Source organism: Dermatophagoides pteronyssinus, unplaced genomic scaffold (assembly GCF_027571235.1).
Source record: "Dermatophagoides pteronyssinus isolate colony J.1.1.1.1 unplaced genomic scaffold, Derpt_VIB-CSIC_2022.12 sq0022, whole genome shotgun sequence".
NCBI classification, from domain to species: Eukaryota; Metazoa; Arthropoda; class Arachnida; order Sarcoptiformes; family Pyroglyphidae; genus Dermatophagoides; species Dermatophagoides pteronyssinus.
The window spans coordinates 264070-276529 of NW_027461546.1; the positions used below are offsets into that span (position 1 = coordinate 264070).

Here is a 12460-nt window from a genome sequence, read left to right on the forward strand (position 1 = left end):
CATCATCATTGATGTTAATGATGACAAAAACAAGATGAATTTTTTTTAAAAAAACAACAAAAAAACGACAAATTCTTTTCAAATTTTTTTTCATAGAAAAAAAGAGTTAAGCAAAATAAAACAACAAAAAAATTCTTTGAGAAAACGACATTAGAATCTTTCAAAAGGGTTCTGTGTTTTTTTTAATTATAAAGAATATTCCATAATAATAATAATGATGACGACGACGACGACAACGATAATAATGTAAATGAGCTAAAAAGAAAAAACCAGAATCTTTGTTTAGAATAATTTTGCATAACACACAATTCTTCTACCCTTTCTTTCTGGAACAACCATCATCATCATCATTATTATTATTATTCTCGATTAACAACAACAACAACAACAACTTATTCTGTTTTGGCAAAAGAAACAAAACAAAACAAAAATTTTGGCATCTTTTTTATACTGCTGCTGATGATGATGATGATGATGATGATGGTTATTATTATTTTGGTCGAATAAAACTTGACAAAAAAATGGTAATGATTTTAACCAAGAAAAAAAAATTGATTACATCATTAACAACAACAACAACATAATTATGGTTTTGATTTAGGAAGAAAAAACATTCCCATAGAACGGCGATGGTGTTAGTGGGTGATTTGTTTCAATCACTACCCACCCTCAAAGAAAAAGAAAAAGAAAAAAGAAAAACTTCTACTTACCTCATGTGACCATCGGTTGTCGTCATTGTCAATATATCGAATCTTTGATTGATTGATTTTTCATCAATTTTCACACAACAAATAACGTCATGGCTTTTTGATTGACATTTTGTTTTTTGTTTTCATGTTACACACAATTTATTTCCGGGTAAATGTGTGTTATGTAAGAATTTCATTTCATAATCATTTTTTTTTCTTCTTGTATAACATTCATCAAGACTGACGTAACCTAACCTAACTTCTTCACACACACACACACAGACAAATCAAATTCATATTGAATTGAATTGAAAAGAGAAATTGAATTTGATTTTTTTTTTGTTCATAGTCAATATCATCATTCTATTCTATTCGATTTCTACATTCGTTTTTTACATTCGAATGTTATTATCACAACAACAACAAAAAAAATATTGAAAGAAATTTGGTTGATTGAACAATAATAACACTGAGAAAAAATGAAAATAACTTCTTCTTCTTCTTCTTGACAGTCTTAACATTTTCATTCATTTCATTTCAAGAAAAGGAAAAAAATCGATAAATTGGCTTAGCTATTTTCGGATGATGTTTTTTTTTCTTGTTGTTCTTTCTTTGAAAGGGAATCGTATTTCCCAAAAAAAAAACATTTCTTTTGTTTGTGAAAATTATTTTGGCGGTAATTTTCAGGCACTAGTATCGCCATCTTGTGTTTTTGAATTGAAATTGAATAGAAAAAAAATTTTACTTTTTTTGGTTTTCATTTTTGTTTATTTTCGTTTTTTTTAAATTTTAAAATGAAAAAAAATTTTGTGAAAATTTTTTACTAAAATGATTCCTCTCCTTCCTCATCATCACCATTATTATCGATAATTTCTTCGCCCACAAATTCACCAAATCGATCTTCATTATCGATAAATTCCGTAAATCTTTTCGGTTTATTTCGCTTTACATCAGCTAATTTTTTACCAGCGCTGTTATTTTTTACTTTTTTCGTTTTTGGTCTGGCTGTTGTCGTCGTTGTCGTTGTTGTAGATTCCGATTCAATTTGTTCAATTTGTGTCGAATCATCATTATTATTATTGTTGAAACATTCAGTTTCATAAACACATTCACCATCAATACCATCACGTAGATAACCAGCTTCACAGACACAAGCACGTTGACATTCACCATCACATTTTAATTTCTTTTTATCGATACTGTCGATGTAATCAGCAAAGAAATAAAAATTGATTAATTTACATTCCATTCACATACTACAATAACTAACTAACTAACCCTTTATTTTCACAAATACGTTGACATTTTCGTGTTGGTGATTGACAAGACCAGAATTCAAATTCACCAAGACATTCTTCTTCAGTTTCTTTTTTTTTGTAAAATCATTTATAATTAAAAATTTATCAATTATCATCAATTCAGAACAGAAAAGAAAACTTACTTAAAGCATTATTCAATGCCAATAATGATGATGATATAATCATCAGACAGAAAAACATTTTGGTTTTTTGTTCAATCATTTTTTTCGTTATTCTTCAATGACCAGTAATGATGAATGTACTTCCAGTAATGACAATCTTCTGAATGTCGAATGAATTACGATTCAAACATTCAAAAAACAAAAAACAAAAAAAATTGAATCCTTTTTCTCATATGTATTTTAGTAGAATATATATCAAACAGGAAAAATAATTGGATGATTTTCGAGAAGAAAATCATGATAATTGGTGTATGCAATTTCCTTTCCTTTCAATTTTTTAATTTTTTTGACCAGAAATATTATTGCACACGGTGGTGATAAGTGATATTTTGCCAAATGTAAAAAAAATTATCATCAAAATTTCATTTATTATTCATGATCACATAGTCGTTATATAAGGTTCTATTATATGTCGCTTGTCTTTAAATTTTAACCCGATAACCACCACCGTTTATTATCATCATTTTCATTTATAAGGATGTTTTTTATTTTTGAAATTATACTTTGGGTCATTTTCATTCATTCAAATCAAAATGAAAATGAGCTTTTTTTTCCTTTATTTACACAATTAAACAATATGCAAATTTAAAAAACCAAAAAGTTTTTTTTCTTCGTTTTCCGATTTACGCAGAACAACAAACGAAAAACATTATCATCATAATCACCAAGAAAGGATGCAAAATAGCTATATTTAAATCTTCATAAACAAAACAACATGATTTTTCAAACAACAACAATCAGGGAAAGAAAGTGTTAAAAAATTCATCATCATCATTGTAGTTAGCCACCCAATTAACTAACCAATCATAATGATAATGATGATTATGTAAAAAAAAGGATATTTTCATTTCCCTATTTGTCTGTGTGACAGGCAGAAAAGTTTCCGGACAACCAAAAAAATTATCAAATTGACAATAAAAATGTTGAAGGAAATTTCTTTTTTAATTTCACCAAGCGATAAACAAAAACCACCACCAATTTTTTCCCCAAATAGCCCAGGTATTGGACAATTTTTGAAATGATAATGATTTTTTCGTTATTTTTTCTTCCATTGGAGCTAAATTGAAATTCTCATTGCTCTGTTTTATTATCATTATTTTGATGAATTTCACACGCACAACCAATTTGTAAAAAACTTTGTAATTTTAATCGAAATTCAATGTGTTGGTTACATGAGAAAACATGAATTATTTTTGGTCAGAAAACATTTTCGGTCATTTTGACCGGACCGATAATCAAATTGTTGTTGTTGATCTTCCAATTGTTTTTTTCGTGGAAATTGACCAAACTGTCTGTGTGTGTGATTTAATCGATTTGTTTGACGTTTGAGTTTTGTTTATAGATTCAATTCAATTTGTTTTGATTTTTGATTTTGATTTTATATGCATGTCAATTATCCTGACAAACAAACAAACAAACAAACAAATCATTTGTTATTTGTCACACTGATCACTCAATTAATCATTTTCACAAAATCGATCAGATCAATTCGATTGATTGATTGATGATTTAATTTGTTTGTTTGCTTGCTTTGAAAACAAATTGATTGATTGATCGATTTTTTCAAGTTACTAAATATAAAATTTTAGATTTTTGTTGTTGGTCAAATTCAATCGCAATAATAATGATATGTTATATCAAATGTCTAATCAATCAATCAATTTTATCATCATCATTATCATTGAATAATAATGCGATTTAGTTTATCCCTGCAACAGAAAATTGACCTCATTATTTTTTCATTGTTTTGTTTGGATTAAATTTCTTTAGAAAAATAGACAAAACTTTAAACAAAATCCCTTTAATCTTAAATCATGTTTTTTATTGAATTTTTTATTTTCAAAAATTTGACAAAAAAGCAAATGAAAATTAAATATAGTGATGAGAATGTGAATTTTTCTTTGTGCGTTTAGTGATTGACAAAACAGCTCCATGTTTTTTTTTCAATTGACATTGTCGATAATCAATCGAACAGGAATTGTCGTCGTCAGTTTTGCTTGTTGTTGTCAAAAAAGTAAGTATATATTTTTTTTCAGGGAAGATCCATTGATTGTAACCTCATTCATTTTTTTTTGGGAAAATTTTGAATCGACGGTCAATCCAAATGGATAATTCCACCATAAAGAGTGTGCTTGATTGATTGATTTAATTTATTGGCGGCGATAATGTCGGAAGAATTTTTTTCAGGTTTTCTGGGTTACTTTTTTTTTGGTGATAATTTTTTTTCACGGTTGAGCATGAATGATGATGATGATGAATTTAATTTGTGATTGAGTTTCGAAAATCAAGGTTCAAAATATTGATATGGTTCAGGTTCAGTAATTTTTTTTTCTTAAATTGTTGATATTTTTAGCCATTTTTTTTTGGAAAAATTTTTAATAAAATTTTTTCATTCATTTATAACCACGATTACGTTCAATATAGGTTAAATCGATAAACGATTTACTACGATAACGATTATTATTATGTTTAAAATTTTTATTTTTACTTGAATTTTTCGATTGTTTACATATTATTGTCCATACGGTATCCGTTAATCGTAAAATTTCCATTATAATCATTATTATTGATATTTTCATTAGAAATATTAATCGATTGAAAATAGATTGTAACCATTCATTTGATTTATTGATCCAATCATTTAGTTGATAATTATCATTATGAAATGATGTTGATGAATAATCGAACCAGATTTCTTTGGAATCATCAATACTTTTATTAGGAATTATGATTGATGATTGTTGTTGTTGTTGTTGTTGATGATGAAAATTATTTCGATCATCAACATGATGATGATCAAAATAATAAGATGTAAACCATAATAATTGTATGATGACAACAATTGCACTGATTATTAAACGTAATGAATGTTTTCGCAATTCATTTGTAAATAATTTTCGATATTTTTCAATCGATAAATATATCCATTGTTGAATTGGATTTATAATTATTAATATTATTCGAATAAAATGATCAAATAGAAATGAAAAACCAAATTTCGTTGAATAATAATCAATCATATTAGATCCGTTGAATGTTGAACGTTGTTTAGCCAGAAATAATATTGATGATAATGAATTGGCCATGTTCAAAACAAAAAACTTTTCGAAAACAAAACAAAACAAACACGCACAGGTGTTTTTTTTTTGGAAAGTAAAGTGTTATTTCACAAAAAAAAAGTTATATAATCATCATCATCATCATTAGATAATCACCCACAGTAAACAAAAAACATCAACTTGGAACAAATGGGCGAACAACGAACCACACAGAACTGTTAATTGTTTTTTTGCTTTTGCTTGTGTCGTTTGTCTTGATGTTTGTGGTTGGAAAACTTATCAAGTTTAATAAAACAATAATTTTTTTTCAAATCTCCAAGCCAAAATTGTGTGTGACACTGCAGTGTGTGTGTGTGTGTGTGTTTCTCCTAAATTCTCTTTTTTTTTTTGTCCATTTTGGCCAAAGAATGAGAATTGAAGCGAAAAATAAGAGAAAAAACCGAATGAAATGAAATGAGATGTTTATGTGGGTGAATTATTCGAAGTAAGTAAGAGAGAAGAAAAGCTAAGCAAAATAAAAATCCAATTTTCTTTCGTTAAGTAAAAAATAAACAGGAAAAAAAACTTTACAGAAAAAAAAGTTTTTTTCCGACCGTTGTTTGTTTACCGGCAATTTACTCTCAATTACAATCATGATGATGATGATGATGATGGTCATTATATCAACAATAACTGTATTTTTTTATATTACCGTATACGATTGTGGATCACGCAAGGATTTATTTTTTTTTTCTTCTTGAAGAAAATGATGGTATTTTCAATCAGAAAAAAAACAATCGAAATTCTCTCTCTCTCTCTCTCTCTCTCTCTCTCTCTCTCTCTCTCTCTCTCTCTCTCTCTCTCTCTCTCTCTCTCTCTCTCTCTCACCCACTCTTAATTTGTCTGGAAATTTTTTTGAAAAAAAATTGATTTTTTTTCAATTTTCAATCATGATTTTCAATATCGATTCAATCAAATAAAATATTGTGCAGGTGTGTAATTTTTTTTTCAAAAAAAAGGCAAAATCTTATTGATTCAGGCGCCATCCAGTAGATGGAATCGCAAACAAATGATCACACGTGGTTGATGTTTTTGTTGTTTTTTTGATTTTTGTTTTCATTAAATGATAATGACAGATTCAAATACCGAAGATTTATATCAAGATTTTTTCAATGGTTTCAATGAATTTGATGCCAATTTTACTGATGATGCGGATAATGATGAAAAATCGACAAACAAAATCGATACCGATTGGATTGATAAATTTTTTGGTCGTCGTCCACCTGAAATAATGCGTAAAGATATTACCGTACATTTGGAAAAAAGTTTTTTAGAACAATGTAAAAATGATGATGATCCATTCGATAAATTTCAAATTGATGATTGTAATATTTTAAATCAGATTAATGGTAATTTTTAATTTCTTTTTTTGTAAAATTTTCCAAATTTTAATTTTTTAAAAATTTCTTATTACTCTTAATTTTATTATAGATCGATTTATTTGTGAAAAATGTCATCGATCACGATTATATTATTGTTATACTTGTTTTGAATTATCACCCGAATTGATTGGAAAAATACCTGAAATACGTTTACCAATAAAAATTGATATTATTAAACATCCACAAGAATTGAATGGTAAAAGTACTTCGATTCATTCAATCATTTTATCACCAAAAGATGTCAGAATATTCACTTATCCACAAATGCCCGATGATTGGTATGATTTAAATAAAGTATGTTTCTTTTTTCTGTTTTCAAATGAAATGTTTATGTATTAAGATAATTTATTGGAGAAAATTTTTCTGTATTTTTGTTTTCAAATGATGAATGAATGAATGCAATGTTTGACCAAATTGTCTGCAAATTTCGTTTGTAAATTATCCTTTTCCAGATAATAGATTCTATATTAATTAATCTAATTTAATTAATTAATCGAATGATTACGAAACATAAATGTGACTTGGTTTACTCGAAAACTATACTGTTTTTTTTTAATATCTTCCATATCTAAAATAAAATGTAATTCAGAGTAATTCAAAACCTTTAAGGCCTGAAAATTAATACGTAAATCATATTTTTTTTCTGGTTAATATTCTTTCTTTTGTTTCTGTTTGTTTGTTTTAATTAACCCCAAAAAAAATACGATATGATATGATATAGAATATAATTGAATGATGATCCCTGTTGATATTGTCCATAATATTTATGATTATAACATAATTCTTGTTAATTTCTCCAATAATAATAATAATAATGATGTCATTCATTCATTTAACGTCATTATTTTTGTTGTTGTTGTTGTAATGTTTATGTTTGGGTGTGTGTGTTTGTTTGTTTGTTTGTTTGTGGGTTTGGAATTACCATGTCGGAAACAAAACAAAGCAAGATTTCAATGATATTCAATACCCCCGAAACAATAATGATTTGATATTGAGTAATTTTTTGTTTCTTGTGCAAAGCCATGATTGTATGGTCAAGTTATGTTGATAACTATGACCATGATTGTTATTCATAGTTCAATTAAGGTTAGGTTGACTATGACTAAAATAACATAAATTTTCATTCATTTCGAGATTAAATTTAAATTTTTTTGTTTTGTTTTGTTATGTTTGTTTATTGTCGCCTTAATATTTATATCAATGACTCACTATATTAATCCCTTGATATTACACAATAGACAAATATACAAAATTTTTACTATTATTATTATTATTATTTGCTATGAAACTGTGAAAAAAATATTGTTATTTATTGTATTTCCTTTACAATTTCATTCCTATTATTATTATTATTATTAAATTTCATTTCAACTTTTGGTAAAATTAAATACAAAACAAAAACAAACGAATAAACAAACAAACGACAAGATAATAGTAATGTCAAATGGAATAATGTATTTTATTCTATAGAATTTTTCAGTACAACAACTGGAAAAAAAATCAAACAAAACCAAACAACAAAAAAAACCACCGATATATACGATGTGTTATTTATCCCAAATGGTGTTTGTAAAAAATTTTTATTTTTATTTTTTACATTTGTTAATTTCATTTGTTTACATTTCTCTCTTTCTCTTTTGTTTCTAAATTTATATCTTTTGTTTTGTCATTACCATTATCCATTTGCATCATCCATTCATTCATTCGTTACAAATTCCTATGGGTGGTTCTATTGGCCTCGAATGATATTATAGAATTTCCATATTGATTGATTTTTTTTGTTTTTTTTTGTTTTTTTTTGTTTGTTGAAAACTGATTCCGGATTTGAAATTAACAATAATAATCGATGATATTTTCATTTGAAAATTCTGTCGAAATTGTTATTATTTTTCCTGTCAATTCCTTGTTATACATTCGTTATTATTTTTAATGAAAATTTTGCTTTCATTCATTTTTTGGGAATATTTAAATTTAGATTTATTCTTCTTCTGTTGTGTTTGTCTGTCTTTTAAACAGATTTGTCGGCTCTGGGAAAAGCAAAAAAATCCATCACCATAATTACATTTATTGATGTGATGTTCTGCTGTTTTTTTTTTCGTTTTCAGATTAAACAAAAACCGAAAGAAGAAAAATTCATATGGATTCTTTTTCATTGTTGATGAATGATTTTTCCTAGTTTCAAATGTCATGACATTGTTTATTTCAATTGAAATTTTTTAACAACAAAAAAAAAACAAAAATTCCCGGCTCTTTTTTCCGTTCCTGTCAGTCACCATCACTAATTGCAAAATTGAATGTTTTATTTTTTCCTTGTTTTTGAATTCATCCAGAATATAAGTTTGAAATAAATTTCCTGTGCAGAAACAAATTTCTTGTTATTATAAAACATAACAAAAAAAAAAAACATTTTCAATTTTGAATTTTAATAATCCTTTTGTGTGTTTTTTTCCCCTGCATTTTTTCTCCCATGTACAGATATTTTTATTATTTCCAAAGCCTGGTTCGAAAACGGTTAGCGATTTTCTACATCATTATTATTATTATAATGAGGATGATGATAATAATGATGAACAACCAACCAAACAACAACAACAGCAGCAATGTTTTCGGTATGATAAAAAAGAATTTCCAATCGAAAGGATCGTTGTCATTGACAGGTAATTTGTTTTGTTTTGTTTCTAACTTTTAACCAAACCAAACCAGAACTTTATTAAAATATTTAATTACAAATTATAATGATGAAAACATCATGTGATAGTAATTTGAAACATGTTTTTTGTTTGTTTGTGGTTTGCGGTTCCCTCAATTAAAATGAATAAACATCATCTCTTTATTTTCATTAGAAAAATTTTAAGTTTTTTTTACTGATTCAAAAGAAATAAGAAATTTAAAAAGGTTTTATAATAATAATGATAATAATTAGATTTTTTTCAAAATTCCTCATCAAATTCTTCTTCTTGTTATTATTCTTAATTTTAGTTTGTTATTCTTTCTTTCTTTATTATCCTACGTAAAATTAACCACAAAAATCATTCAGTCACGTAATCATGCTTATCAACAATGAATGTATCCGATTGTTATTATTATTAAATTTCCAATAACATTTTCTCCCCCCTCTCTCAATTTTTTTTTCCAATTGAATGTTTCTTTGTATTTGTAAAATGCTTATAAGATGAAGAATTAATTTTTTCTTTAATCGAAAGAAAAACTTCCTGAACGGATTATTATTTATCTTATTAAATCCCAGTGCTAAAAATATCCTTTACTTTACTTTACTTTTTGTTGATGTGTAATACATGTGACAAAAACACATACATTCAATGTAAAGTGAATTTGTGTTTTTTTTTTTGGATAACATTGACATTGATTGAATGAGAGATACACGATATGAATTTTTAATGATAATAATTTCGTCAAAATAATCAATTTTTTTTTGAAATTTTTCTTCTACCCCTTTTTTTTCGAAATTCATTTCCAAAAGCACTTGGCAACAGACGAAAAAAATTCTTAGAGATGTTCGTATAAAACGTAAGTGTAATTTTTATTTTATTATTTTTTTCTCCCCCTTTTTTTTTGACGTCACTGATATGAAATGTCAATGTAATGTGATGTTCTGGTTTTTTTTTTGGATTCCATCATCAGTGAATATTCTTGCATTAATTTGTTAAAGTAAACATCATAATGATTTATGTTTCACAAGTCAAAATAAAAATGATGATGATGTTTAGATAATCTATTTTTAGATTATCTCATTTGTAATCACCAAAACATCATTATATCAATATGATCTCTTGCTAAATTTCCATTGTAATAGTAATCTCTTTCTTTGTTCGTTTTTTTTCTGTTTGTTTGTTACCTTTTTTTCCAGATTCCATAGAATTTATTAGTTTTTAATTTGAAGATTTTTTTTTCTTAATCAAGCCAAATAAAATAATATCCAAAGACTTTATTTTATCACCCAATTAGTTTAACGAGAATTTAATTATGTAACTAAAAAGTAAGTAAGTGCTCGATATGTGTGTGTTCTATAGATTAATTCCATGGTAAAAAATAGAAAACTTGTCAATTAGATTTGAAAACAAACAAAAAAACACTTATTGGATTCATTCATATCTATGGCCTCAATCAGAAACAAAAAAAAAATATGACCTTTATTTTATTGGATTGTTTCTTCACACACACACACATCTAACACCTACGCATCACTAGCAGCAGCAGTTGAAAAAGTCCGAAACATCATATCACACATATCCACACAGTTAACAAAGGTTTTCATGATTCATTAGAATTCATTATATTTTTTTGATTTTAATTTTTGATTAATAATTTTTCAGCTTTTTTTCACCCAATTATTTTTCTATTTTTGTTATTTTGTTGTCTACTTTTATCAAATAATTATTAATTAGTTATTTACTTTTTTTTCCGGATAAAAAATTTATTTTCCGTTTTTCATTAGGTATTTTTTCCGCTGAGAAAAGATAACGTTGTTTCAAAATGTATTTTTTCTGTTTCAATTTAATTTAATTTTTTTTTTTTTGCTGAAAATTAATTTTCAGGAAAATTATAATGATGGTTAGCAATAAATTAACAATATTGAAGAATATTTTGATTGAACCAAAACAACCGTTGATTATTAAACTATAGGAAATTCCGGTTTTTTTCATACCGAGAATCAAATCCAATTTATTTTATTTATTTATCGTTTTTTCCTCTTCTTTTTTATTTTATCAGAATTAAAAACATTGATTATCGATTCTGAACAGACATTATTCTGGCGTTATCAACATGGACGACCATTAAATCATTTATCAACAATCGAAGCAATATATTATCTATTCAAACAAATTCATATGACTTTATTTGATATGTTTAATAACAACAACAACAACAACAAAAACGATAACAACGATCATCATTCAGATAATAATCATTCAAATAATATTATCGATTATTTTCGTTTGGAATATAATGGCCAATATGATAATTTATTATATTTTTTTAAATTTACATTTAATTTAATTAAAAATCGTTATCATCTTTGAGAAACTAAAGAATAAAATTGATCGAAAAAAATGATACGAAATGACATTTTATAAAAATTTTATTTGTAAAAAAAACTATTTAATTACATTTTTCTATTTGTTTATCGTTATCATTATCATTATAATTATTATGATAATAATAAATTGTAAAATGTGAATGACGTTTGTTGTTTGGTTTTTTTGCTCCGGGATTATTATTATTATCATTTTTTTTGTCATTTTTGAAATTGGAAAAAGGTTGGTTTTTGGGTTGATTGGTTGGACACTTGTTGCCCAATTGATTTGAACTTGACAATGTAATTTTGTTGTTGTTGTTACTGTTGTTTTTCTGGCTATGTAATCATTTTCATAGTGTCAAAACAAAAGAAAGAAATATTGCATGAAATGATGATGGCGATCATCATCATTATTATCTCATCAATTTGTGATCTAAATATGGCAACAACAGCAACGATTGGATTGAATCGATTCGAACGAAAATCAAAAATCAAAAATCAAAAAAAAAAAATTCATCCTGTTTGACAGCAGATGAACAACAGGGTAACATAATAATGTTTTTCAATTGAGTGAAAAAAGGTCAAATCTTTTTTTTTTGTTCAAAAAAAAAAAATATTGCATATCCAGTAATCGAAAATGTCTAAATAATAAGCAAATGTAATCATCAATTTTTTCTCCTATCAATTTTGATTGATTGATTGATTATTTCTTTCTTTTCCATTCAGAAAAAAAATTCCAATGAAAAACAAAAAAGATTGATGAACTTGTTTCG

General features: G+C 26.0%; 2 protein-coding genes across 2 annotated transcripts; one reads left to right on the plus strand and one right to left on the minus strand.

Annotated features, from left to right (window-relative positions):
• Window positions 1-1428: 1428 nt before the first annotated feature.
• LOC113799784 (uncharacterized) lies at window positions 1429-2297 on the minus strand. Its single transcript, XM_027350480.2, has 3 exons — window positions 2131-2297; window positions 1968-2055; window positions 1429-1888 (listed from the first exon to the last, which is right to left on the minus strand). Exons 1-3 carry the CDS (start codon window positions 2207-2209, stop codon window positions 1513-1515), a joined length of 543 nt encoding a protein of 180 aa, XP_027206281.2. The 5' UTR covers window positions 2210-2297; the 3' UTR covers window positions 1429-1512.
• Window positions 2298-6261: 3964 nt separating this feature from the next.
• On the plus strand, window positions 6262-11727 carry LOC113799791 (tRNA-uridine aminocarboxypropyltransferase 1). Its single transcript, XM_027350487.2, has 5 exons — window positions 6262-6616; window positions 6699-6943; window positions 9125-9306; window positions 10131-10177; window positions 11381-11727. The coding sequence occupies exons 1-5, from the start codon at window positions 6331-6333 to the stop codon at window positions 11689-11691; spliced, it is 1071 nt and encodes a 356-aa protein (XP_027206288.2). The 5' UTR covers window positions 6262-6330; the 3' UTR covers window positions 11692-11727.
• The last annotated feature ends 733 nt before the right edge of the window (window positions 11728-12460 follow it).